At 40.8% G+C, this 24,824-nt stretch overlaps 1 protein-coding gene across 1 annotated transcript; it reads left to right on the top strand.

Annotated features, from left to right (window-relative positions):
• The first annotated feature begins 1,158 nt into the window (after positions 1–1,158).
• Positions 1,159–16,109, top strand: alas2 (aminolevulinate, delta-, synthase 2). The gene is made up of 8 exons (XM_061257180.1): positions 1,159–1,251; positions 6,513–6,735; positions 7,396–7,580; positions 8,207–8,386; positions 10,923–11,087; positions 14,502–14,770; positions 15,178–15,340; positions 15,831–16,109. Exons 1-8 carry the CDS (start codon positions 1,185–1,187, stop codon positions 15,992–15,994), a joined length of 1,416 nt encoding a protein of 471 aa, XP_061113164.1. The 5' UTR covers positions 1,159–1,184; the 3' UTR covers positions 15,995–16,109.
• Positions 16,110–24,824: the final 8,715 nt, after the last annotated feature.

The following is a 24,824-nucleotide window of genomic DNA, read 5'->3' as shown; positions in this document are numbered from 1 at the left end:
GTACAAAGACACTTCGCTATAATTAATATTTTCATGATTTCTAGCACTGCATTATGCTCATGTATACTCGCAAGAACGCATCCGTACTATAAGAAGCGTGGTGCGCTCATCTACCATCGGAACCTATGACAGAGGAGTTTGAATATAGTAGCTAGCTAGCTATTGGCTAACTGTAATAGACATCTAACTACAAGCATTATATTATACAGCTATGTTATCGATATCACATTATATTTGGAAGAGGATGCATAATTCAAATACAAAGTTACAGTCGGAGCCCCATTCTGTTACGATGAGTCAACAAGGCTAACGTTAGTTAACTCGCTAATCTTACAGCAAATACATCCATTATTCCAACTTATTTGGATTCCTCCAATAAATAACAGCTTGGAGTAATGTTACCAAATGCTTGTTTATAGTACAGCTAATATGATAGTAAACACATTTTAGTAAATAACTTATAAAGAATCATTGTTTACTGTAGCAACACCACTGTATACTTATAAGAGGCTATAACTATGTGAAACGTCCAGGAATATACACTGAATTTCCCTCAATGTAAAACTGGTGGGTCTTGTTTTCAAAAACAAATTAATTGAAGTCTAGTAACTGTACAGTTAAGAAATGCTTGGCTTATACTTACATAAGTTCAGCCTAAGTGTTACATGAGGTAACTGCACCCTAACAAGTAACCTAACGACTGATGTACCAGAGTCTGTGAAATATAAGCTGTGGGGATAATGAGGTGAAGTTGTGAATTCATAGCTAAATGTTATTGAAAACTTCTATTGTATACTTCTGTTAGCTAATGTTAAACGCTAATCAGAGCTACTGTATTGATATTTTAAGTACTCAAGTCTTCAAGAATAGGCAATCAGGCTTGTTTTTTTATTTTTTATTTTACTGTGAGCTCCTTTTATATTGTGTGTTTGCGTGTATGTGTTTCACATAATAATAATAATAATAATAATAATAATAATAATAATAATAATAATTCATTTTAATAAAAGTAGTGATTGCAATAAGACATGGAATAACCTAATGTTTGGGTAAGATTTAACCCAGCAATGTAGTTATTTTCACTCAATGTATGAGGGTAAAACAACCAAGCATTTTTTAGAGTGTGCCCATTTTTAATAATGTGTCTGATTGGCTGTTTTTTGAAAGGACTGCAAAGCACCCTTATGGAGAAGATCCAGCACATTCCTCCACCCACCCTGAACCCATCCCACCTCCTGAAAGACAAAATGGGTGAGTACACTTTGGTAACATTCAAGAACACCAAAACATTATGGGAACATTTTAAAACAGAAATGTGGCTAAACTGAATGTCTGGATGCAAAATGTTGCAGATCTTGTGCAGCCATCATCTGGCCCATCACATACAGTACTGTGAGGGGGCAGGGTTGGAGGACCAAACGCGACCGAATTGGGTTCTAAAAGTTACCCACAAGACGTGAGATAACCACTAATATTTTCTGGGGGGCATCCCTAGAGACAAGGGATACACCCAGAGGAGGAAGAGAAAAACGAAAAAGGGAATAAATAACTCCCCGGCACTTAGCCAACCAATAGAATGACCAATCAAAACGTTCGAGAAGTCTGAATCGGGCAAATAACAAACGGCAGGGACACTCAACCTCATGTCCTACTGATGACAGTGTATGACAGAGTATGACAGTGTATGACGAGGTCCTACTGATGACTGTCTGACGAGGTCCTACTGATGACTGTCTGACGAGGTCCTACTGATGACTGTATGACGAGGTCCTACTGATGACTGTCTGACGAGGTCCTACTGATGACTGTCTGACGAGGTCCTACTGATGACTGTCTGACGAGGTCCTACTGATGACTGTCTGACGAGGTCCTACTGATGACTGTATGACGAGGTCCTACTGATGACTGTCTGACGAGGTCCTACTGATGACTGTATGACGAGGTCCTTCTGATGACTGTCTGACGAGGTCCTACTGATGACTGTCTGACGAGGTCCTACTGATGACGGTGTATGACAGAGTATGACAGTGTATGACAAGGTCCTACTGATGACTGTCTGACGAGGTCCTACTGATGACTGTCTGACGAGGTCCTACTGATGACGGTGTATGACGAGGCGAGTACTACTACCCAGGCTCCCCCTAGGATCAGTCAGCACAGTGATAACAAAAGAAAAACAAGACATCCCGTTACTAATTACACTGACAAAGCAGGAATTCTAACCCCATCCTAACATACACATAAAAAACATTAACACTACTTCAACAAATGAAGCAGGATACTTATACCGAGGGCAATGGGTACAAAAAAATAGATTAAGTGGTTAAACATACCACTAAGCACTGTCAGGGCAATAATAAAAAGGTGTAAAACATATGGAATGGTTGCAAATTTGCCATGAAGAGGATGCAAGTACATATTATCCCCACGGACAGTAGAAGACCGAGAGGAAGGCCATAAGTAACCCAAGGATCTCAGTTTAAGAATTGCAGAGATTGCTTGTGTCTTGGAGCTGCCAAGTCTCAAAAAGAACCATAAAATGGCACTTCATACCAATAAACTCTTTGGAATGGTGGCATGAAGACAGTCCTTACTGAGCACAATAAAGGAAACCAAGCATCTTGAGTTTGCCAAACCTCATTGAAAAGAGTGCTGGTAAAGACTGGAAGAGAGTATGATCAGATGAGACCAAAATGTAATGTTTTTGGCCATACACACCAGCAACACCATCTCCGCGGGGCAGGGGTGAAGGTATCTCAATCAATCATTCAAAGAAGAGCGGCAATATAGAGGCAATACCACAAGATGCAAACCATTCATCAGTAGTAATGATCGGAAAGGTGAGATTACAGTTTGCAAAGAAGTACAGAGATGAGCCACAAAAGTTCTGGAACAAAGTTTTATGGACTGATGGGACCAAGATTAACCTCTACCAAAGTGATGGAAAGGCCAAAGTCTGGAGAAAGAAGGGATCGGCTCATGATAAAAGTAGCGATTGCGGGGTGTCTCGGTGGCGCAGCCTGTAGAGCACTGACCGCAAGCTCATTGCGAGCCGCGACGTCAGCGGTTCGAATCCGACCGTCTGACATTTGTCGCATGTCTTCCCCTCTCTCGCTCCCATTCTTCCTGTCTCTCTGTACTATACTGTCCAATAAAGCTGAAAAAGGCTGAAAAAATATCTTAAAAAAAAAAAAAGTAGTGATTGCAATAAGACATGGAATAACCTAATGTTTGGGTAAGATTTAACCCAGCAATGTAGTTATTTTCACTGATCCAAAACATACAAGCTCATCTGTGAAGCATGGGGGAGGAAGTGTCATGGCTTGGGTTTTCATGGCTGCTTCTGGAGTGGGCTTTCATTCTATCTGCCAACTTGCAGAATGCAACAGTTTGGTGATGTCAATGGGTCGCAGGCTTAAGCAAGCAAGAGATATGCTACCAAATATTAAGTTTAATTTATTAAAATACTCTCTTTTCCAATTTTGCTCACCTGCAAAATGGGTGGTCTGATACCAAAGGTGCTATATTCTAAGTTGTTTAACACATCTAGGTGTAAATACCAGGAAACAAAAGCTGAAATTCTGAACTCTTTTATCTCAACCCTGTGTATTGCAAAAACAAATGAATTGTTTTCTGCATTAGAAAAGACCACATATTAGATGGAACATACATTTCCAAAACATAAAATATCTGTGTTTCATTTAATAAAGTAACATATGAAGTAATAGACCAAACTTGATCAAGACTGTCTGGGATTAGCTGAGCAGCCAGATGCAAGGGAGACAACCAGAGTCTGCAGAAGAAATGTGGCAAGTTCTGTGTGATGTGAAATGTGATTTAGTTCACTGTTCACTGCTCTAATATTTATATGATTTCGTTTTTAACTGTTCACTGCTCTAATATTGATATGATTTGGTTTTTAACTGTTTGCTGCTTTAAGTTTTTCAATATTAAAGTTTTTCAAAATTAAGTTTCCTTTCATTATTTATGAAAGCATCTTCACTTTAAAGATTTAGTTTTTAACATTTTAACATCTAACAATTTTGCTGCACATTAGGGGCGGAAAGTACTTGTTCTTTGGTACTTAAGTACTATTTTGGGGGATTTGTACTCAAGTGTTTTTTAAGGTTGTGTACTTGTACTTTGACTCAATTACATTTGAGAGAAAAATATCATACATTTTACTCATTACATGTTTAATTTACACCTTCAAAGTACTCTTACAAATTTCACAGGTACATAAATAAGAGAAAAATTTCTCTGGCCGAAATATCAATCCCTGTTTTTATTTAACAGCGCCAATCAAACCCATACCAGTGGTTAATGAACCCACCACACCCGTTCTGATTGGTTATTGTGCAACACCTGATCAGACACCAGCTGAAGTACAGTGCATTTAATTTAATCACTGCTGCTGGAGAAGAAGTGCCACCATAGCTAGCCTTGACATTAATGTTCTTGCCTATGTTAGCCAGCTAATATTAGCATCTTGCTAAACTAATGTGATGTATTGTGCATTGGTATGCTTAAATGAGAGTTTGATGTTACATTACTGGCATTTGGCAGACACTCTTATCCAGAGCGATGTACAGTTGATTCAAGTAAGCAGGAGACAATCCTCCCCTGGAGCAATGCAGGGTTAAGGGCCTTGCTCAAGGGTCTTATTCTGGCTACACTGGGATTAGAACCACCAACCTTGCGTGTCCCAGTAATTTACCTTAACCACTATGCTACACGCCGCCCCTGATGTAGGCCAGACTTTGGGGTTAAAACTTTGAACATTTTAGCAAGCTATCTGCGGCATTACATTCCAGTTCGATTAGGGAATTGCTGTGCATGGTAGAGTAAAAACCTAGAAACTAATGTTTAACTTGATGGTATCTAAAATAACATTTAAACTAATTTCAATGCAAAGGAAATGTGCACTCTGTCCCTTAATTTCAGCAGAGTATATCCCTAGTAATTAAAAAGTTTCCTTTTTACTTTTTAATATTTAAGTACATTAAAGTACAGACTTTTTTTTAACTTTCACTCAAGTATATTTTTAGCTAGATACTTTAACTTAAGTCTAATTTCTTGGTACATACCAATGCTGCACATTCACTCTATAATATGCAAAGCAAAATGGGCCATTCCAAACATTGTTTGGAGGAACAATATCATTTCATTAAAAAGTTGGTTGGAGAGGGGAAAACGAAAAAGAAGTTCATAGGATGCTCAGCTAAAATCATCACAAATGCTTTAAAATGGCAACAAAAACCCGAAACAAGCGGAAGAAAATGAGCAACTACTGTTAAAACGGATCAAAGAATAGTCAGAATGGCAAAGATTCAGCCATTCATCAGCTCCAGAAAGATCAAAGATGATCTACAATTACCTGTAAGTGCTGTTACAGTCAGAAGACGTTTGATTGAAGCTAAGCTATCAGCAAGAAGCCCCCGTAAAGAACCATTGTTGTGGCATGTGCAGAATCGGTAAAAATTTGCCAAGGAGCACATTGATGGGTCCAAAGAGAAATGGCGTAACATTCTGTGGACTGATGAGAGTAAAATAGTTCTTTTTGGGTCTAGTAGTCATCAACAGTACGTCAGACCACCCCCAGGTACTGAATTCAACCCACAGTACACTGTGAAGACAGTGAAGCATGGTGGCACAAAAATCATGGTATGAGGATGTTTTTCATACTACGGTGTTGGGTTTGTATACCAGGGATCATGGATCGGTTTGAATACATCAAAATACTTGAAGAGGTTACGTTGCCATATGCTGAAGAGGAAATGCCCCTGAAATGGGTGTTTCAACAAGACAATGACCCTAAACACACGAGTAAGCGAGCAACATCTTGGTTCCAGACAAAAAGGATTGAGGTAATGGAGTGGCCAGCTCAATCCCTCGACCTCAACCCCATTGAAAACTTGTGGGGTGACATGAAAAATGCAGTTTCTGAAACAAAACCCCAAAATTCACAGGAACTGTGGAATGTAGTTTGTTCATCCTTGGCTGAAATACTTGTTTCTAGGTGGCAGAAGTTGGTTGACTCGATACAACGCAGATACGCAGCAGTTATCAAAGACAATGGTTATGCAACTAAATATTAGTTCAGTAATTTAAAGTTAAATCGTAAAAAATGTCCTCAAGTGTTAAAAAGAATTTGAAGAGAAAAATGTCGATGTTTTTACAGATTAATACTCCTTTTCTTTGCTTCCTGTCAAAGAATAACGCAGACTTGATAAAATTTGCTAATGCTTTGATTTGGAATTGAATGTGTAATGTTTCCACTACATTTGAAATATGGAACTAAAAGCTATTTAAAAATATTTGCACTTTATTCACTTTTTTTAACACACTGCTATTTATTTGAACACAACTGTATGTTCCTAGCCCCACAAAACCTTGCAAAATGCAGCAAGCTTCAAACCTACGACCTTCAAGTTACAAGCCCAGTTCCCTAACCATTATACCATTATACCATTATAACACCAAACTCATGTGCACATTTTTCTACAATGCAGAACATGCCAATTTCAACTATGATGCCTTCTTCGATGAGAAAATCTTTGAGAAGAAACGTGACTACACCTACCGTGTCTTCAAGACGGTGAACCGGTGCGCAGACCACTTTCCCTTTGCTGAGGATTACTCAAGCACAGGTCTCCGTGGCTCCAAGGTTTCCGTTTGGTGCAGTAATGACTACCTGGGCATGAGCCGCCACCCGCGGGTCTTGGAGTCCATTAGGTAAGCTGACAAAGCACAGGAAACTGTTTTCATCCCCACCAGACATTACAATGCACAAAGTTAAGTTATATTATACCGCTCTAAAAATTGCACAATGTTACATTACATTACATTACATTAATTGTGTTCGAAGTGACTCCAATGAGAAGTGCTAATATTCCAAATTGCTTGCTGTGCATGCACAATAAATGCACTAAATGAAGTTAATCTCTTACACTTGATTGTGGTTAAACAAGTTGTTACACAGTGGTACATATAAGGGAACAGAGTGGCACTGTTACATTATGTGAGGAGAACCCTGATGTCATTTTTGTAATATATAAGTTACATTGCTCAGTAAACTGTGTGCAGTTGACAACTTTTTGCAGTGTTTTATAATGGTTATGGAACTGGGATTGTAACCTAAAGTTGTTGCTGGTTCGATGTAGGGACTCTGCCTGTAACCTAGTGGATAAAATCATTAGCTTAATAACTGGAATGTAATGATTCCCAGGTAGGACACCTCCCTTGAGCAAAGGTACTTAACCTGCATGCTGTATAAATGGATACTATGTACAGTAAAATGCAAAAAAAGTTGTGTACGTTATATTCTGGATGCAAGTGCTTGTAATCTAATGGGTCTCTTGGTTCTTGAGCATTAAGTGGTCAGTTTGTCCACAGGAAAGCTCTGGATAAGTACGGTTCTGGGGCAGGTGGCACCAGGAACATATCCGGCACCAGCAACTACCACGTGGGCCTGGAGCGGGAGCTGGCAGACCTGCACCAGAAGGGCGGGGCTCTGGTTTTCTCTTCCTGCTTCGTGGCCAATGACTCCACCCTCTTCACACTGGCTAAGATGCTCCCAGGCATGAGAAACACAATATAATTATGAAACCATATACCTTCTAATGTTTCATTTAAGTTACTATGGTAGCTTATCCTCAGCATAAGCTACTCAGGCTTTGAATGTGCTCAGTGAAACTGAAACTTTGATGTGTAATGACATATAATTAATTTTGCAATGCATATCCATTTTTAAGATCATAACCAATCAAAGTGACGGGACATGGCCCCAAAAATATTAAAATTTAAATGTTAAAATGCATGAACAGACCCAATCACTGTGTTCGGTTATCTCCTCTGATTCTCTCTACCCACAGAAATAACACTTATTGTATTATGCTAGCTAGCTTAATGTAAAGCTATAGTATGTAACTTTCTCAATTTCGCAATATTTTACATGGCAATTCAAATCACATCATGAAAAAAGATTATATGCTGATTTGAATTGCTCTGACTCCAACCTAAAGCTTTAGTTCAGGGATCAGCAACTCACAGTCCTGGAGGGCTAAGGGGTGCTGGATTTCCTCCCTTTACCTGGGAGTAAGGTGTGAAGACGGTCTGGACCTGACTTATTTGCCTACTTGTCTCCACTGTTGATCATCTCTGCTCTGTCTCTAGCTTATAAGATATACTCTTATTCTCTCTGTAGATTGTGAGATCTACTCTGACGCTGGTAATCATGCGTCCATGATCCAGGGGATCAGGAACAGTGGTGCTGCACGCTGCATCTTTCGCCACAATGACCCAGAGCACCTGGAGGAACTGCTGCGCCACTCTGACCCCAACACGCCCAAGATCGTGGCGTTTGAGACCGTGCACTCTATGGACGGTAGGTCTTCTGGCTGTATATCAGACAAATTCTCTCAAAGGAATAGGCCAATACTTTCAGGAAATTTGCCATTTGGCTATCTTGCGCATAGTTAATAATAAATAATATATCAGATGTATTCCTTTTCAAGGCACTAGGCAGTAAGATTGATTTAATCACTTTAATCTTCATGCATCCAAAAATATTAGACAATATGAGATGGGTGCGTGGGGGTTGGACCCAAAATGCAAGAGTCAGACAACAGAGATGTAGTAAAGTCCCGTCAGGGCTTTATTCAGGGAATGTCCAGTGAGTTCATACATACCAAATACAGTACCGTCTCGAAATCGGTACACCATGCAAAAAGTCCAGCAACCAGGAAAGCTGTCAGCGGGGCAGAAGTGCAGACGGACGGCAGGCAGGCTCGGGGTCGATGACGGCAAAAGCACAAAAACAGCAGGCAAGAGTTCATAATACAGACAGGCAGTGGTCAACAAAATAGTTAATAACTTTGGTCGGTAAACAGGCTTGACAAAAATGCCCAAAATTGCACTGACGAACAGGAGGCAACAATTTCGCAAAGACATGACATGAACACTGAGCTTATATGCAGGTGTAGACAGGTGCAGACAATTAGCTTGAGAGCAGCATGTGAATGGAAATCAGGTGTGGAGGATTGACAAGTTAACAAGATAATGAGTAATCATTAGTAATACACCTATCCTTCCCTAGCATTAGTAAATTAGTAAATGACATGCACAAGAAACGTAAGGTAAACATGAACACATGGTTAGAATGTTAGTATTACCCAATCCTGATCTAGCGTTAGTAGATTAGTAAGTAGACACAGGAAAATGAAACAATTAGGGAAGCGTGAGTGACAGCAAGGGAGAGAGAGAAAGCATGAATGCAAAGTTTGCGGAAGACATGAAAAAGTGTATGCTAATCAATGAACGGGACAACATAACATGAAAAAAACATAAATCGTGACATAAGTATGAAACGTAAACATGAAATGTAACATGACATGAAAATGAAACGTAACAAGAAATAAAAGATAAAAACGTGGCGAGACTTGATAAATATCAAAACAGAATTATTTATACGATGTATCTTACATATTTATGATGAATAAATATTAAAACAGAATTATTCATACAATGCATCTTATCTATTTATGATGAATAAGTATCAAAACAGAACAATCAGATGTTTTAGAGGCAGCTCATTTCAGAACCACCATGCATCCATCCAGTGGGCACAGTGCTTAGTAGCAGTGCAGCACCATTCAAAACATTGGTGCTAGCCTTCCAAGCAGTTAAGGGGTCTTCCCCAGCTTACCTACAAAAAAATCATCAGACCCTACACCCCTGCCAGACCTCTTCGTTCAGCCTCCACAGGCCGCTTGGCACCTCCCCCTCTCCGAACTTCCACCTCACGCTCACGACTACTGTCTGTTCTGGCTCCACGGTGGTGGAATGAACTGTAGAATCTCTCCCCACCTTCAAGTGCAAACTGAAGACGCACCTCTTCAAGCAGCACCTCTCCCCGTCCCTCCCTACCTCCCTGTGAACCTTAATTGTTGTCTTTCTGTGATTTACTTATTTGTGTATCGGTATTTTTAGTTGGCTAGGTAAGTTTGGTTAGTTAAGTTTGGTCACTTTTGCTTTGTTGTTTGTTAAAAAAAAAAAATTCTAATAAGCCCTGGTCCTTATCTTTGTTGTACAGGTAGCAGTTGAAATTGTACTTCCCTCTCGGGTCTTTCAGCGCACTTATCTCTGGTTAATTGTTGTATGTCGCTCTGGATAAGAGCATCTACCGAATGCCATTAATGTAATGTAATGTAATGCACCACTTGAAGCGTGTGTTGGGGTTTGCCAGATGTACAGTATTTTTGTCTGCAGCGGGAGTACTGGTTTACAGTCAGTCACACACTCAGATGGTGAAGAAGCATCCAACTTTTGAATAGACTTTTCAAAATCATCTTTGTTATCTCTTTCACAGTCAGCCATGGTTAGTTTTCTAGTTCCAGTTTGCAACATTGTCAACAGCACAGCTTCAGTCAGTGGGGTTTTGTTGATGGTAATGCTCTCGCACGAGGCTGGGAAATTTGCACCTGGCAACTCCCAATTCACTCTTCAAGTGTCCCTCACAGTTACTAAATATTGCACCCAGTGGATGGATACATGGTTATTTGGCAATTATAGTTCTGAATAATTGCCAAGCAGCCGAGAGATAATGTAAAAAAATGTCTATTCCTTTACACATATTACTTTTAGTACATATGGAGCTGACCACTGGAATTAACGGCTTCACAAGTTTAGTTTGTCTTTTTACGTTCAGAAATGACATACATTTTGGATAAATAGGCATAGCCCTGTCCCAATGGGCAAAATTTTGCCTTCAGATATACTAGAATGAGCCACAGGAACTTGTGGTTGTGTTTTATATCACTTTCAATTGCAGTAGGTTTACTAGCATAGAGTGCAGTGTGCTATGATTCAGAATGTTGCTGTGGCTTTCAGTAATGTGTGATTTGATTGGCTGTTCTCCTCAGGTGCTATCTGTCCATTGGAGGAGCTCTGTGATGTTGCTCACCGTTACGGGGCTTTGACCTTTGTGGATGAGGTGCATGCAGTGGGGCTGTATGGGGCACGTGGCGCTGGAATCGGGGAAAGAGATGGTGTCATGAGCAAGATCGACATTGTTTCTGGGACGCTTGGTAAGTTGGGGTTTAATCCAGGCATAGAACAGCTCTAAACCACGTCTAAAATAGCCAAGAAAGGTCTGCTCAAAGTCAGCCTGAAACCAGGGTTTAACAACTCTAGCTTAAGCCTTTGCTTAGCCGGGTCACTGGTGGGCAATAAAGCACTCTTACTGAAATGTTAATAAAGATATAATTTCTTAGAGCATTTTTGATCAGTAAAATGCATTTAAAGGTTTAGATTCTGAGTCATATGGTCACATTTTTTCTAATAAAGAAAGGCAGTCATTTATTCATTGAAATAGGGGTGGTGTTTCAAATAAATGTACCAATAAATAATAAATTCATTCAGCTACAGAGATTCTCCCCCTTTAGCTCTGTCAAGAAAGGAGTTTGATGGGAGTATTGCGGGAGTATTGCGGGAGTATTGCGTTTATACCACTATTACGTATATTCATACAGTTAAGCTAGTTGCTAGTTGTTTGTTAGAAGTACTGTATATAGTTTAATACTTGGCACAGTTTTGTTTTCCAATTTGGCTCTGCTCATAATTGTATAAATATTGTATGTTTTCTATGCTGTGTGATATTGTTTTTGGTTGTTTTCTCTTGCCAAGACCTTGGAGTGAGAAAAGTATGAATACAAATCCTTAGAACACATTGGGCCTCATTTATCAAATTGTAGAAATTGAGTGGACGTTTTAGAAAGGCACACACCTGTGTATAAAAGGTCTTACAATTAACACAGCATGTCAGGACAAAAACCATGCTATGAAGTCCAAGGAAGTCTCTGTAGACCTCTCTGATAAAATTGTGGCAAGACATAGATCAGAGCAAGGGCTTTATATTAATAAAGCTTTGAGTTTTCCCAGGAGCACAGTGGCCCCAATAATTGTGAAAATTAAGAAATTTGGAACCACTCTGCCTAGAGTTGGCCGTCAGGCCAAACTGAGTAACCGGGTAAGAAGGGATCACAGCAGCACTCCATCAATCTTGGCTTTATGGTAGAGTAGCTAGACAGAACCCACTCCTGAGTAAATGGCATGCGATAGCCCCCTTAGAGTTTGCCAAACGCCATTTTAAGGACTCTCTGCTCTGATGAGACAAGAATTGAACTTGTTGGGCAAAACTCCCAAGCACTATGTCCGGCGATCACCTGGCTAATACCACCCCTACGGTGAAGCATCATCCTATGGGGGTGGTTCTTTGCGGCATGGACAGGGAGAGTGGTCAGTTGAGAGAAGGATGAATGCAGAAAAATGCAGGGGGATCCTTGAAGAAAACCTGTTCCAGAGTGCATGCAACCTCAGACTGGGGTGACGGTTCACCTTTCAGCACGACAGTGACCCAAAGCATAGAGCCAAGACCATGCTGGAGTGGCTCTGGGACAAGTCTTTGACTGTCCTTGAGTGGCCCAGCCAAGCCCAAAACCTAAACCCCATAGAACATCTGTGGAGAGACCTGAAGATGGCAGTTCACAGATGCCTCCCATCCAATCTGACATCTGAGTTTAGAGGATCTGTCAGGAAAAATGGAAATTGTAGAAATCCAGGAAGACTCAAAGCTGTAATTGCAGCCAAGGGGGCTTCTACAAAGTACTGAATTAGGGTCTAAATACTTATATAAATGAGTGATTTCAGTTTTTGATTTGTAATAAATTTTTTTCAACAGATTGATGGGCATATTTTCCAATTTAAAATTAAATCTACAACACAATAAAGTGTGCAACAAGTGAAGGAGTCTGAATACTTTCTGAAGCCACTGTATGTACAGTACTGTGCAAAGGTTTTAGGCAGGTGTGAAAAAATGCTGTAAATGCTTTCAAAAATAGAAATGTTAATAGTTTATTTTTATCAATTAACAAAATGCAAAATGAGTGAACAGAAGAAAAATCTAACATTGAGGACTGTAGACACAGTGGTCGGCCAAGGAAACTTAGTGCAGCAGATGAAAGACACATCATGCTTACTTCCCTTTGCAATCGGAAGATGCCCAGCAGTGCCATCAGCTCAGAATTGGCAGAAACCAGTGATACCCAGGTACACCCATCTACTGTGTGGAGAAGTCTGGTCAGAAGTGGTCTTCATCGAAGAAGTGCGGCCAAAAAGCCATACCTTCGACGTGGAAACAAGGCCAAGTGACTCAACTATGCACGAAAACACAGGAACTGTGGTGCAGAAAAATGGCAGCAGCTTCTCTGGACTGATGGGTCAATTGAAATATTTGCCTGTAGCAGACAGCAGTTTGTTCGCCGAAGGGCTGGAGAGCAATACCATCAGGGAGGCATCTGCTTGGCCCCAAATTTATTCTGCAGCAGGACAACGACCCCAAACATACAGCCAATGTCATTAAGAACTATCTTCAGCGTAAAGAAGAACAAGGAGTCCTGGAAGTGATGGTATGGCCCCCACACAGCCCTGATCTCAACATCATGGAGTCTGTCTAGGATTACATGAAGACACAGAAGTATTTGAGGCTGCCTAAATCCACAGAAGAACTGTGGCTAGTTCTCCAAGATGTTTGGAACAACCTACCTGCCGAGTTCAAAAACTGTGTGCAAGTATACCTAGAAGAATTGATGCTGTTTTAAAGGCAAAGGTGGTCACACCAAATATTGATTTTAGATTTTTCTTCTGTTCATTCACTGTTCATGCATTTTGTTAAGAATTGAAAGAATTCTTATTTTACAGCATTCACACCTGCCTTTTGCACAGTACTGTACATGTTAGCACCCCCAGTAGATAATTAATCCCCTAGCATAATTATCCCATAGCAGCCTCAGTGAAATATTTCTGGCACCACCACTGGCTTTACGAAAGTATTGATAAATGAGGCCCATTATGGGTTGTGTACAAAAATTTCACTTGCATTATTTCTCTTTTTTGGGGCTTTCATCGCAGTTCCCAGATCATGAACCATCTGGTTGATAGTTCACTTTAGATGAGTAAAGTTCATTACTAATCAAACATTATAGCATCACTTAATTAACTACTGAACTAATTGTAAAATGTTTTATTGCATTATCAGTAAACTCTGCAACAAGGAAAAAGATCCTGTTCTTGAGTTGACATTGTTGGTGTATCTTTGCTAGCCTGTGTTGCCAACGGGTGTTACAATTTTCCAAAAATGTTTTCACAACATTGAGTTGCCTACTGCAGCTTTAATTAAACAGGTGTAAGGTAGACGTTATTACAGCATGAAAACAGCATGCACCATCACAGCGGACAGCATTAAATGCACTACTTGATGAGGAAATGTTTCTAAAGGTTTTCCCATAAAATGTACCACCACAAACCTTTATAATTAACATTACTCCGTTTCATTAAAATTCATGAGATCTGCTGGAATACTGTTCTACTGTCTGTCAATCTATTTTTTTTAAACAAACCAGTACACTTTCCAGCTACCCATCATCAGCCTGTGTTCATTACAGGCAAAGCATTTGGCTGTGTCGGAGGCTACATTGCCAGCAGCGCCTCCCTAGTGGACACAGTGCGCTCCTACGCTGCTGGCTTCATCTTCACCACCTCCCTGCCCCCCATGGTGCTGGCGGGGGCCCTGGAGTCCGTCAGGGTTCTGAAGAGCCCGGAGGGGCAGGTGCTACGGAGGTCTCACCAGAGGAATGTCAAACACATGCGGCAACTTCTGCTGGATGCTGGCCTGCCCGTCATAAACTGTCCCAGCCACATCATCCCCATACAGGTGAGTCACCTGTCCCAGCCACATCATCCCCATACAGGTGAGTCACCTTTCCCATTCACATCATCCCCATACAGGTGAGTCACCTGTCTTAGCCACATCATCCCCATACAGGTGAGTCACCTGTCCCAGCCACATCATCCCCATACAGGTGAGTCACCTGTCTTAGCCACATCATCCCCATACAGGGGACTCACCTGTCCAAAACAGGTACAAAGAGGTGTCACCTGCTCCAGCAATACCATCTCAGTGTTAAATATTTTGCTGAAGATGGTAATCATTTCCCCTTTTAACTGGCAAAATATACCCCTTCCTCTCATACTAATCCTGAGGTAGGATGTGTGTGTGTGTGTGTGTGTGTGTGTGGCATGTGTGTATTTAATGGATGTAACTGCATGTGATTGCACCAGGTGGGTAATGCCGAGAAGAACACAAAGGTGTGTGATCTGCTGTTAGAGAGAGACAACATTTACGTCCAAGCAATCAACTACCCCACCGTGCCCAGGGGTGGGGAACTCCTCCGCCTTGCCCCCTCCCCCCACCACCACCCACAGATGATGGAGTATTTTGTGGGTGAGTAATCACATATGAAAACAACACTTTAAAATAGGTGTGTAGAATCTTTGTGCTTGACTTTCAATCAACAAGAAATGTAGACTTGGAAATATTGTGGGCGGACTCTGAACCACCAGTGACTGCGCTAGAACACACCAGAGCTGCAGGCCTGACGCAGTGTGTCTTAAAGCAGGGTTTTCAGACCCTGGTCTCAGGAAGCCACCTGGCTCTGCTGGTTTGCCTTGTCAATCAGCATCTAAAGCACTTGATTACAGTTATTTGGCTTCATCTGATCTTGTGGATCTGAATTTGTGGTGAAAATAAAAACAAGCAGGACTGGGGGCCACACTATCAACACTTACCAACACTCATATAAAGTACCACCAGATCACATTTTCAGTAGCGATGCTCTTTAACAGACATTTTGGAATTAAACAAATGAATGCTCAGAAGGGAATGGCGGGTGTGGACGCTGCAATGGTTGACGTGCGTTTGGTGTCTCTGACAGAGAAACTGCTGGAGGTGTGGAAGGAGGTGGGGCTCCCACTGAGCCGGCCTGTGGCAGCTGCCTGCAGTTTCTGTGACCGCCCCCTGCACTTTGACCTCATGAGTGAGTGGGAGAGGTCCTACTTCGGCAACATGGAGCCCCGCTACATAACCGTGTCTGCCTAAGCTCAAGCAAAACCACGGCTGAAGACAACATACACATGAAAGACCATCCATTTAGAAAAATTAGACATGATGATGCCAAAATGAATATTTTGAATAATAAAGTAATGATATGACAGCAGCTGTAAGCGTGGTGACTGCTCAAATTGCTTTTGCTCAGCAGCCTTTGACATGGGACACTGGTCTGTGTCCGTGTGTGTAAACTGTGCTCGTTCTGAACAGGGGAACAGTGATGCCTGTACTTAGAGCACTTTTTTAGAATGATTTTAACTGCAGGATATTCACCTTGGGAATATTATATAACTTGCTCAGGTGGGGTGGCATGGATGGTGCAGTGGGTAGCACTGCTGCCTCACAGCAAGGAGGTCCTGGGTTCGAGGGCCTCTCTGTGTGGAGTTTGCATGTTCTCCCCGTGTCTGTGTGGGTACCCTCCGGGTACTCCGGTTTCCTCCCACAGTCCAAAGACATGCATGTTAGGCTGATTGGAGAGTCTAAATTGCCCGTAGGTATGAGTGTGTGAGTGAATGGTGTGTGTGCCCTGTGATGGACTGGCCTGTCCAGGGTGTATTCCTGCCTTTTGCCCAATGTATGCTGGGATAGGCTTCAGCCCTCCTGCAACCCTGTTCAGGATAAGCAGGTTCAGATAATGGATGGATGGATGGATGGATGCTCAGGTGGTAACCCGTCTCTGTGTTCACACCTGGGTCCCACTGCACAGTACAACTGCTTATATTTTCGGGAGATTCTACCAGTGTTTATCTTTCCTGAGTGAGCTCATGCCTCAATCCAAATGACTTTCAAAAGACTTGAGATGTCTGATTAAAATAAAAGGGACAATGCATTGATGTGTTTGTGAGTATGCATGCTTATGTTACCGAATTGTGCAATGCTTCCAGGCAGAATAGAGCAGACTGAAATCCACTCAGTCCAGGGGTAGCCTTGGTTAGCTATAGGCTAGTTACTAACTATAACTAAATACAAACACAAGTAACGTCATTTAAATGGCTCAGGTTAACTAATTGGCTTGAATGGAAAGCAACTCCAAAAGCTGATGTTTTATGAATCATATTAGATCACCGGTTTCTTCACAGCACGTAGTCAGCCACAGAGCTAACCTGAGCCGTAATGATCTTGATGGTGTCGGCATTGGAGCAAAGGAAGGGGCGAAATCCTGCATTGCATGCCTTTAAAATGAAGCTAAGAGAACCACTGATTGTATCCCTCCTGTAAACTTAGCCCTACTATTTTCTGCTATCCCACATTACCCTAGTACAGAGTCAGCAAAAAAACAAATCGATTTGTTAAGTATTATATTGATACGGTATTAGTAATAATGGAGCAAATATTCTAATTGCAATCAGTCTAATTTAGGAAAAATTACACAAGATTATAAACTCTTACTTTGGTGCGGTAAAACAGGCACTAAGGCAAAAAAGTGGCATGGAATAGGGAGTGAAATGCTCTGAGTCAGTATGTGTAGACATTCCATTCCATATTCCATGTCACACTGCCTGTTTAAGCGTACCGCGCACCTCAAAACTGCACCAATTAGGACTAACCTGAACTACAAAGTATATCATACATTACCAATTTGATGTTTATGGATCAAAAATAAAAACACATTTTTGGACCATATTTAAGGTGGACTGTGTTCTGCAGAACAAACTACAAGGTGTAGTAACAATCCCTGCCATGGTACACCAACATAATACCATTTTACAGGCTTGTTTCAATCTGAGAAGCAGAATAAGATGAAGTGACTGGATAAGTAACGCGTGCATCAGGGCTGGTGAGAATGTGATTTTGGACAAAACAACAATGTGCATTATCATCAGGATGTACCTGAGATTTATTCCAATAAATAATGCTCTGACCTGTAACTAAGCCTGTTCAAGAATTTGTGGTCATGGATCTAAAACAAATTCACTTAATATGATTAATTACATAAATTAAAATGATGATAATACACATTTTTGCTTTGTCCAAAATCACATTCTTACCAGCTCTGATGCATGTTACTTATCCAGTCACTTCATATTAGTCTTCTTCTGAATGAATACAGAAAACACACTCAACAATGACATAAGGGGCGGCCTGTAGCGTAGTGATTATGGTTTAAGACTGGGACCTGCAAGGTAGGTGGTTCAATCCCCGGAGTAGCCACAATAAGATCTGCACAGCCGTTGGGCCCTTGAGCAAGGCCCTTAACCCTGCATTGCTCCAGGGGAGGACTGTCTGTGGGGCGACATTGCTCAGGCCATAAGAGCAGTTGTCTGGTAGTTGGAGGGTTGCCGGTTTGATCCCCCGCCCGGGCGGTGTCAAAGTGTCCCTGAGCAAGACACCTAACCCCCGAATGCTCCTGACGAGCTGTTTGGCGCCTTGCATGGCAGCCAATCGCCGTTGGTGTGTGACTGTGTGTATGAATGGGTGGATGAGAAGTATCAATTGTACAGCGCTTTGGATAAAGGCGCTATATAAATGCCAACCATTTACCATCTGTCTCCTGCTTAGTCTAATAAACTGTACGTTGCTCTGGATAAGAGCGTCTGCCAATAAGAAACATGATCTTTATTTAAATTAAATATTTTAAAACAATAGAGGGGTCAGACACAGGGATTTCACAATGTGACATGAAAAGAATGTTTACATGAACATTTTAAGAGCTTACAGGAAACGTTAATCATTGTCATTGTCGTATGTCAGATTCAGTGAAAGGCAGCTAGCTTACGTTAGCTAACTACATAGTTATCATTATTGGACTATCTAGCTAACTAGCTAATTTAACACGAATGTTACATCAGCTAACTAACTAGATAAGTCAACGATCTGGTTATATAGATAGGGCAGACTTAGTTAGTTAGCAAGTAGTACCAAAGGGTCCATATTATATTAAACAAACACAGCATTCAATTAATGTATGTCTTGCTCAGACTGACGCTCATTAGCTAGCTAGTCACTCGTCTTCAATTTAGTCAGCTAACGTCAGCTAGCTAGCTAATTTGATGTTATTTAATGATGATATTTCAACCATAACATTACCATTTAACATATTCTCAACCTGTCACAATGAGAAGAGCAAAATAAAGGTTAGAGGCTTACAAACTGAACTTCACATACAAGCTTGCAAGCTGTCCTGTCACTTCCTGGTGATTCTGTTTTTTTTCCCCCGCACATTTGCCAGCCTTGCAAGCGGGAAAGATGGTGTCTTTGTAAACAGATTGACTGGCAAAACAGCCAAAGCTGGCCAACGCGTCCACCCCTTTTGAACCCAAGGCTTTCTTTTACCATGGGTATTGTTGTCTCGCCGTTCGCCTTGCAAGGCTGACGGAAAGCCCGAGTGGCAGTTGGGATTCGACACCTGCAGCTGTAGCCAGCTACGTTCCAACTACCGTACTCTGTTCATGCACATAATCTGTATCTGGACAAACTCGCACTAAACCTTGGAGAATAATGACTGGAGACTCTTAAACTGATCGTGATCACATTTAATCAGTTAAAATGTTGAATTTGATTTTTTTTTTTTTTTTTTTGCGTACCATTAGATACGAATTGGGTTAACGAAAACTTCCACTTCCAACAGCAGTTAACATCGGTTCAATAGTAAGTTTAACTCCTGAGGAATGTGGTTTATGATTATGGTTGCTGACACTAAAACACTTTGGGTCAGATTCTAAGCATTATCAGGTGCCACATTCTGCCCAGGAAACATGCATCGTATGTATCAAACTGGCGCACGGGGCTAGAACTGCAGTAGCCTATGCGTGTCATCTATAGTGATGGGCAGTTCGCGAATGAACAGATCTTTTCGAACAAATCTTTCAAATGAACGAACTGAGCCAAGGCTTCTCTCCCCAAGCGCTGAGATCTGGCCGCCCCGCTTAGCCAAAGACAGTGGGTCTCATTCATGAAACGTGAGCTGAACGAATTTGTGTGTAAAATGCGAGTAGAGGGAAATTTACAGGTTTTTGGCATTCATCAATATTTTAGTAGCTCCGATCTTTTCGTAGCTACTAACAAAATCTACACCTGCTGCTGACCACGCGTAGTGCTTGTGTAAATTCAAGAATGCACATAAATAATGCTTGTCACTATTGGAAATTTACGTTTTTATTCATATTGCGCTCTGTTATGTAAACAATACGCAGATGCCTTTGATATGAACATGACAATTAAAAATATTATACATTTAGTTAAATTAGTTGGCAATTAGCAGGTTTAAGATCCAGATTAGGTTCATGATTGTGAATTATCTATGAAAATCAACTCAATAGATTACACATTCTTTGTGATGCATTTGCTTACATAAACCGGAAAAACTTTCATTCCGTTAATGTGCAACTGATCTGTGAGGCACACGCTGCTACTCAGGCCGTTGTGGAGCGCACAAACGGGGTCTTGAAGGCAAGATGGATCTGCCTGGACAATAAAGGTGGTACCCTTCTTTATGCACCCGTGAAGGTGTGCAAAATAATATTAGCCTGCTGTGTCCTGCACAATGTGGCCATTAAACAGGGCATTCCCCTACCTGAAGTCCCCAATGCAGAGGAACGACTGCCTCCGGAACCAGCTCTTGGGCCTCGAAATGCGGCTGCTATAGACACGCCAGCGACTTGTAGAGCAATTTCAAGGTAAGTGTTGCTAAGACTGAATAAGCTGTGCACATTTTAGGCCGACAAGCTTTGCAAAAAGTTAGTTTAATTTGTATTTTGTTTTATATTTATATACAACATCCTGTTTCAGTAGGCTACCTCAGTTCATTTTCAGGTCATGCTCTTTAAAATGTATACAAATAGGCTATATTTAATTATCAGAGTAAAAGAGAGTAGCTTGATTATCTTGTAGTAAATAAGTGTTTTCCCAGGATAAACACAGACATCACAGAATACTGACAACATAACACTTTATTGTTGAGGACGCAAAAGTGCCTTGCAGATTTCCTTCAAGCTGGTGTTAATTTCTTGGAGGGACGTGTTGATTTGGTTGACTGCTGTAAGTAGACTTTCTTGATTCCTCAGGACCTCATCCGTAAGGACAGCCGGATCACCTCTTCGGCCTCGGTACCTGGGTGCAGCAGGAGCAGCAGCGGCGGCAGCAGGTGGTGGAGCCACATCATGGGAGGAGCACTCGCCAGCTAGAAATATGACACAACGTTTGTTTTTTTTCGTTTTATGTGTGGCTCTTTTTTCATTTGAAAGAAACATTAAATAAATCTTATTTGAAAAATCTTTAATTTACGTTGGCTGCAGACTGACTTATTTTTACATTACATTACGTTACATTACGTGGCATTTAGCAGACGCTCTTATCCAGAGCGACTTACAACAAAGTGCAAATCAAACACAAGAACACGTGCAAAAGTGGACCGTACAGTTCCGAGTCCTAGTGTAAACATACAGAAATTCAGAACCCTTGAAGAGTTGTTTGGAGCTGTATAGTATAAAACAGAGCTTTAGGCTATTAAGATTCAAATAATTTGAAGACGATGCATACAAAACTGCAGTGGGCTATACGCTATCCGTATCCTTTCTTGAAATGAATGTTAAATAGCTCTACATTCCGACACTGATATCCATTACGCACCATATCGCACAATATAACATTACTGGTTTCCCGTTTCCACTTCATTCAATCCGAAGAGAAACCCCCACAAATGTTCTGTTTGTTTGGTGGGACTGTACGACCTAGGTTAAACTACACTAACCACTAAGCTATCAGTGATGGTATTCAGAATGTATTATGATACAACAATTATCACCTTACCATCTGGGTTTGATGTTGTCTCCAGTGGAGGCATGTCGGTGTCTCCGTCAGGTATAATTCCTAACAGAGAGGTCTCCCCAATGCCAGCGATGCGCTCGTCAGCAGGTGATATTTGTGCCTGTGAGCCTCCTCCTCCTGTGGCTGATGCATGTTTTTTTTTGTGCTCTTATGCGTTTCTTTGACTTCAGTTTCATGTCAAACCATTTACGTTTAACCTCGGATATGGTTCTATTGTCTACAGAGGCAACATTAACAGCATCTGTCACCTCCTTCCAGGCCTTCGCTTTGCCTGTCCCTGTCACAACACCACTACTGATAGAAGAAAATAAAACATTTTTTACTCAATAAAATATATATTTCACCCAAGATTATTTCGGAAATTTTTTATTTTTTATTTTTTTTATTTTTTTTCTTTCTTTCTCTCTCTTTCCTTGTTTGCGCCATGATGACTGACAGGTCGACTGGATGCGTCTACACCTCCTTATATGGTAATCATTGTCTATTCATGGGCGGGGATTTATGCTAATTGCTGATTACCGGGAGCGCGCTTTCACTTTACGATGGATTGGCATTCATGATCATACACATGTGTTTACGATCAGATCTGGGTTTCCCGCGGCCTTCATGAATCCGGAGTAGGTTTTTAGTAGCGTGGACGTTTATGTGGAAATCTGCACATAGACTTACTAACGTTTCATGAATGAGACCCAGTGATTTTAGGGCCCTGCACAGTGTCCAATGGCTACTTATCAGGACAGCATTGTGTGATTAAGCTGACAAGTTTACCAAAATGTCCTCAGATGATTTGAGTTTGCATTATTGACAAGATAGATAGATCTAACTTCTTGTTCACCAGCACTGAATGTACTTTTGGAGATTTCTCAACTTTTGAATATTTAGCCATGGTTATTAGAATTCAACAATACATTCTTGCATTAACCATTTATAGACCCCTAAAGCACAAGCTATCTGAGTTTTCTGAATTATTGTTGATTGCACTTGTCAAATACGATAGAGTAATTTTACTGGGTGATTTTAACTTGCATGTAAATGACTTCAGATTCTAGAGCAGCAGAATTTTTGCATCTTGTTACTAGCCTAAACTTTACCCAGCATGTGAAGAATGCCACACAACTGTGGAAATACACTGGACCTAAGTTTTACAAAGGGTATTGATGTTGATGTTTCATGCATTTTACAGGTTCCAGTCTCTGATCACTCCTGTGTCTTTTTCAATGTGTCTCTCTGAGTTATCTTATCTTATCTTATCGCCGTATTGACAGCAAAGCTATGTCTATAGTGTTTACCTGATGCACTTGACTAGTGCAAATTCTGATTCCCTTAATAATCTCAGAGACAACCTGAATAGTGCCTTGCTTAAAATTCTTGATTCTGTCGCTCTTCTTACAACAAGAAAACACACCCGGAGGAAATCAGCGCCATGGACACCCGTGAAATCAGAGGACACCCGTGCACTCAAACACATTTGTAGAAAACTTGAGCGGAGTTGGCGTATGACAAAACAAGAGATTTCTTGTCTTGCCTGGGTCGACAGTTCTAAGAAGTATAAATGTGCATTGTGTGTATTAGAAGTCTTCAGCTTGTTCAGAATACTGCAGCTAGAATCCTTACAAAGACAAAAAGACACACACCCATTCTGGCCTCTCTTCACTGGTTACCAGTACAAGCTAGAGCTGATTTTATGGTCCTTCTTTTAACTTATAAGGCCTTGCATGGTCTTGCACCACACTACCTATCTGAGGTTATTACACCATATACACCGGCATGCCCTCTTCACTCTCTCGATGCTGGTCTTCTGGTCATTCCTTCAGTAAAGAAAAAATCTGTTGGTCACAGAGCATTTGCCTACCGTGCACCTTATCTCTGGAATGGCCTTCCATTACATGTTAAAGAAGCACGTTTAGTTGAAACATTTAAATCAAGACTAAAAGCGTACTTTTACTCACTCCATTACAGCCTACCCTAAAACTGCATCCCTATAACACCGGTAGGGCTAGTAGGGCTGTATTGCATTTTGGTGTTTTAAACACTGTTTAAATATTGTGTTTTAAATCCTGTTTTAAATCCTGTGTTTTAATACCATTGCGTCTTTGTGTTGTAAATAGTGTTTTAAATTGGCCTAACTGTGTTACTACATTCGATCTCTTAAATTGTTATGAAATTACATTTATTTTCCTTTCTTTTCTTTTTCTTTAATGTATCTTTTTTCTGCATTATTTGTAAAGTGTATTGGTACCATGTTACATGGTGATTCTGCAATTGAATAAAATGGATTGAAATTGATTGATTGGTTAAACATTGCTCCAGCCCACAGAGAGAGTGGAAAATTGTCAGTTTATAAATATAATTTAAAAGGCAATTAGGCAACATATTAAATCAAGTGCAACATGCATCCTATGTAATGTACACTTTTTTTTTTACTTTGTATGAAAACAGTCCCATTAATGTGGTACTTTTGAAATATTATTAGCCAGCCAACTACAACTGTAGAATTATTAGTGTACATATTGCTTAACAGACTGAGATTTAACTAAGAGCAACAGCTGATTTCAGAGGCTTGCGGTCGTAACAGTGGTGGCCACTAAGCTGAGTGAGCTGACAGCATCGCTAAGGTATAGCTAAGACCAACCAAACCAACCTTACGAAAGTACGACGTACACAAGGTATACTTAGCTATGAATGTTTCGGGAAACACGCTGAAACGTTCAGGTAGAGCTTAAGGTACAACTTACGAATGACGTAGCGTTAAGAAGGCTTTGGGAAACGCAGCCTTGGTCCTTTTTGTGTGAAAATGCAATTAATATGTATAACCTTGTATAATCAACATGTGAAAACGGCAAACTGTAAACATGTGTAACCTTATATAAAAATATGCAAAAGAATGGTGACACTCTGTACCTAGTTATGTAGGCCTAGAAAAAAAAATGTATGTGATCATCCGGAGGTCCCTGTACATCCGGAGGTTATTACTTTTGTAAAAAATTTTGTCAGATGTGAAATAAGTCGGATGTCGCCCTGCTAGCTCATGAGCCGTGCAGGGGACCATGCGCTG

Source organism: Conger conger, chromosome 10 (assembly GCF_963514075.1).
Source record: "Conger conger chromosome 10, fConCon1.1, whole genome shotgun sequence".
NCBI lineage: Eukaryota > Metazoa > Chordata > Actinopteri > Anguilliformes > Congridae > Conger > Conger conger.
The sequence above is the reverse complement of the archived record's forward strand: the minus strand, read 5'-3'. Positions and strand labels throughout refer to the sequence as shown.

What these genes read in the sequence shown, in the direction of transcription:
- alas2 (XM_061257180.1), top strand. Translation starts at nt 1,185, where the DNA reads ATGGAGAAGATCCAGCACATTCCTCCACCCACCCTGAACCCATCCCAC. An exon ending in CCTCCTGAAAGACAAAATGG is followed by an intron (nt 1,252 to 6,512) that starts GTGAGTACACTT and finishes TCTACAATGCAG; the next exon opens with AACATGCCAATTTCAACTAT. An exon ending in CATTGTTTCTGGGACGCTTG is followed by an intron (nt 11,088 to 14,501) that starts GTAAGTTGGGGT and finishes TGTTCATTACAG; the next exon opens with GCAAAGCATTTGGCTGTGTC.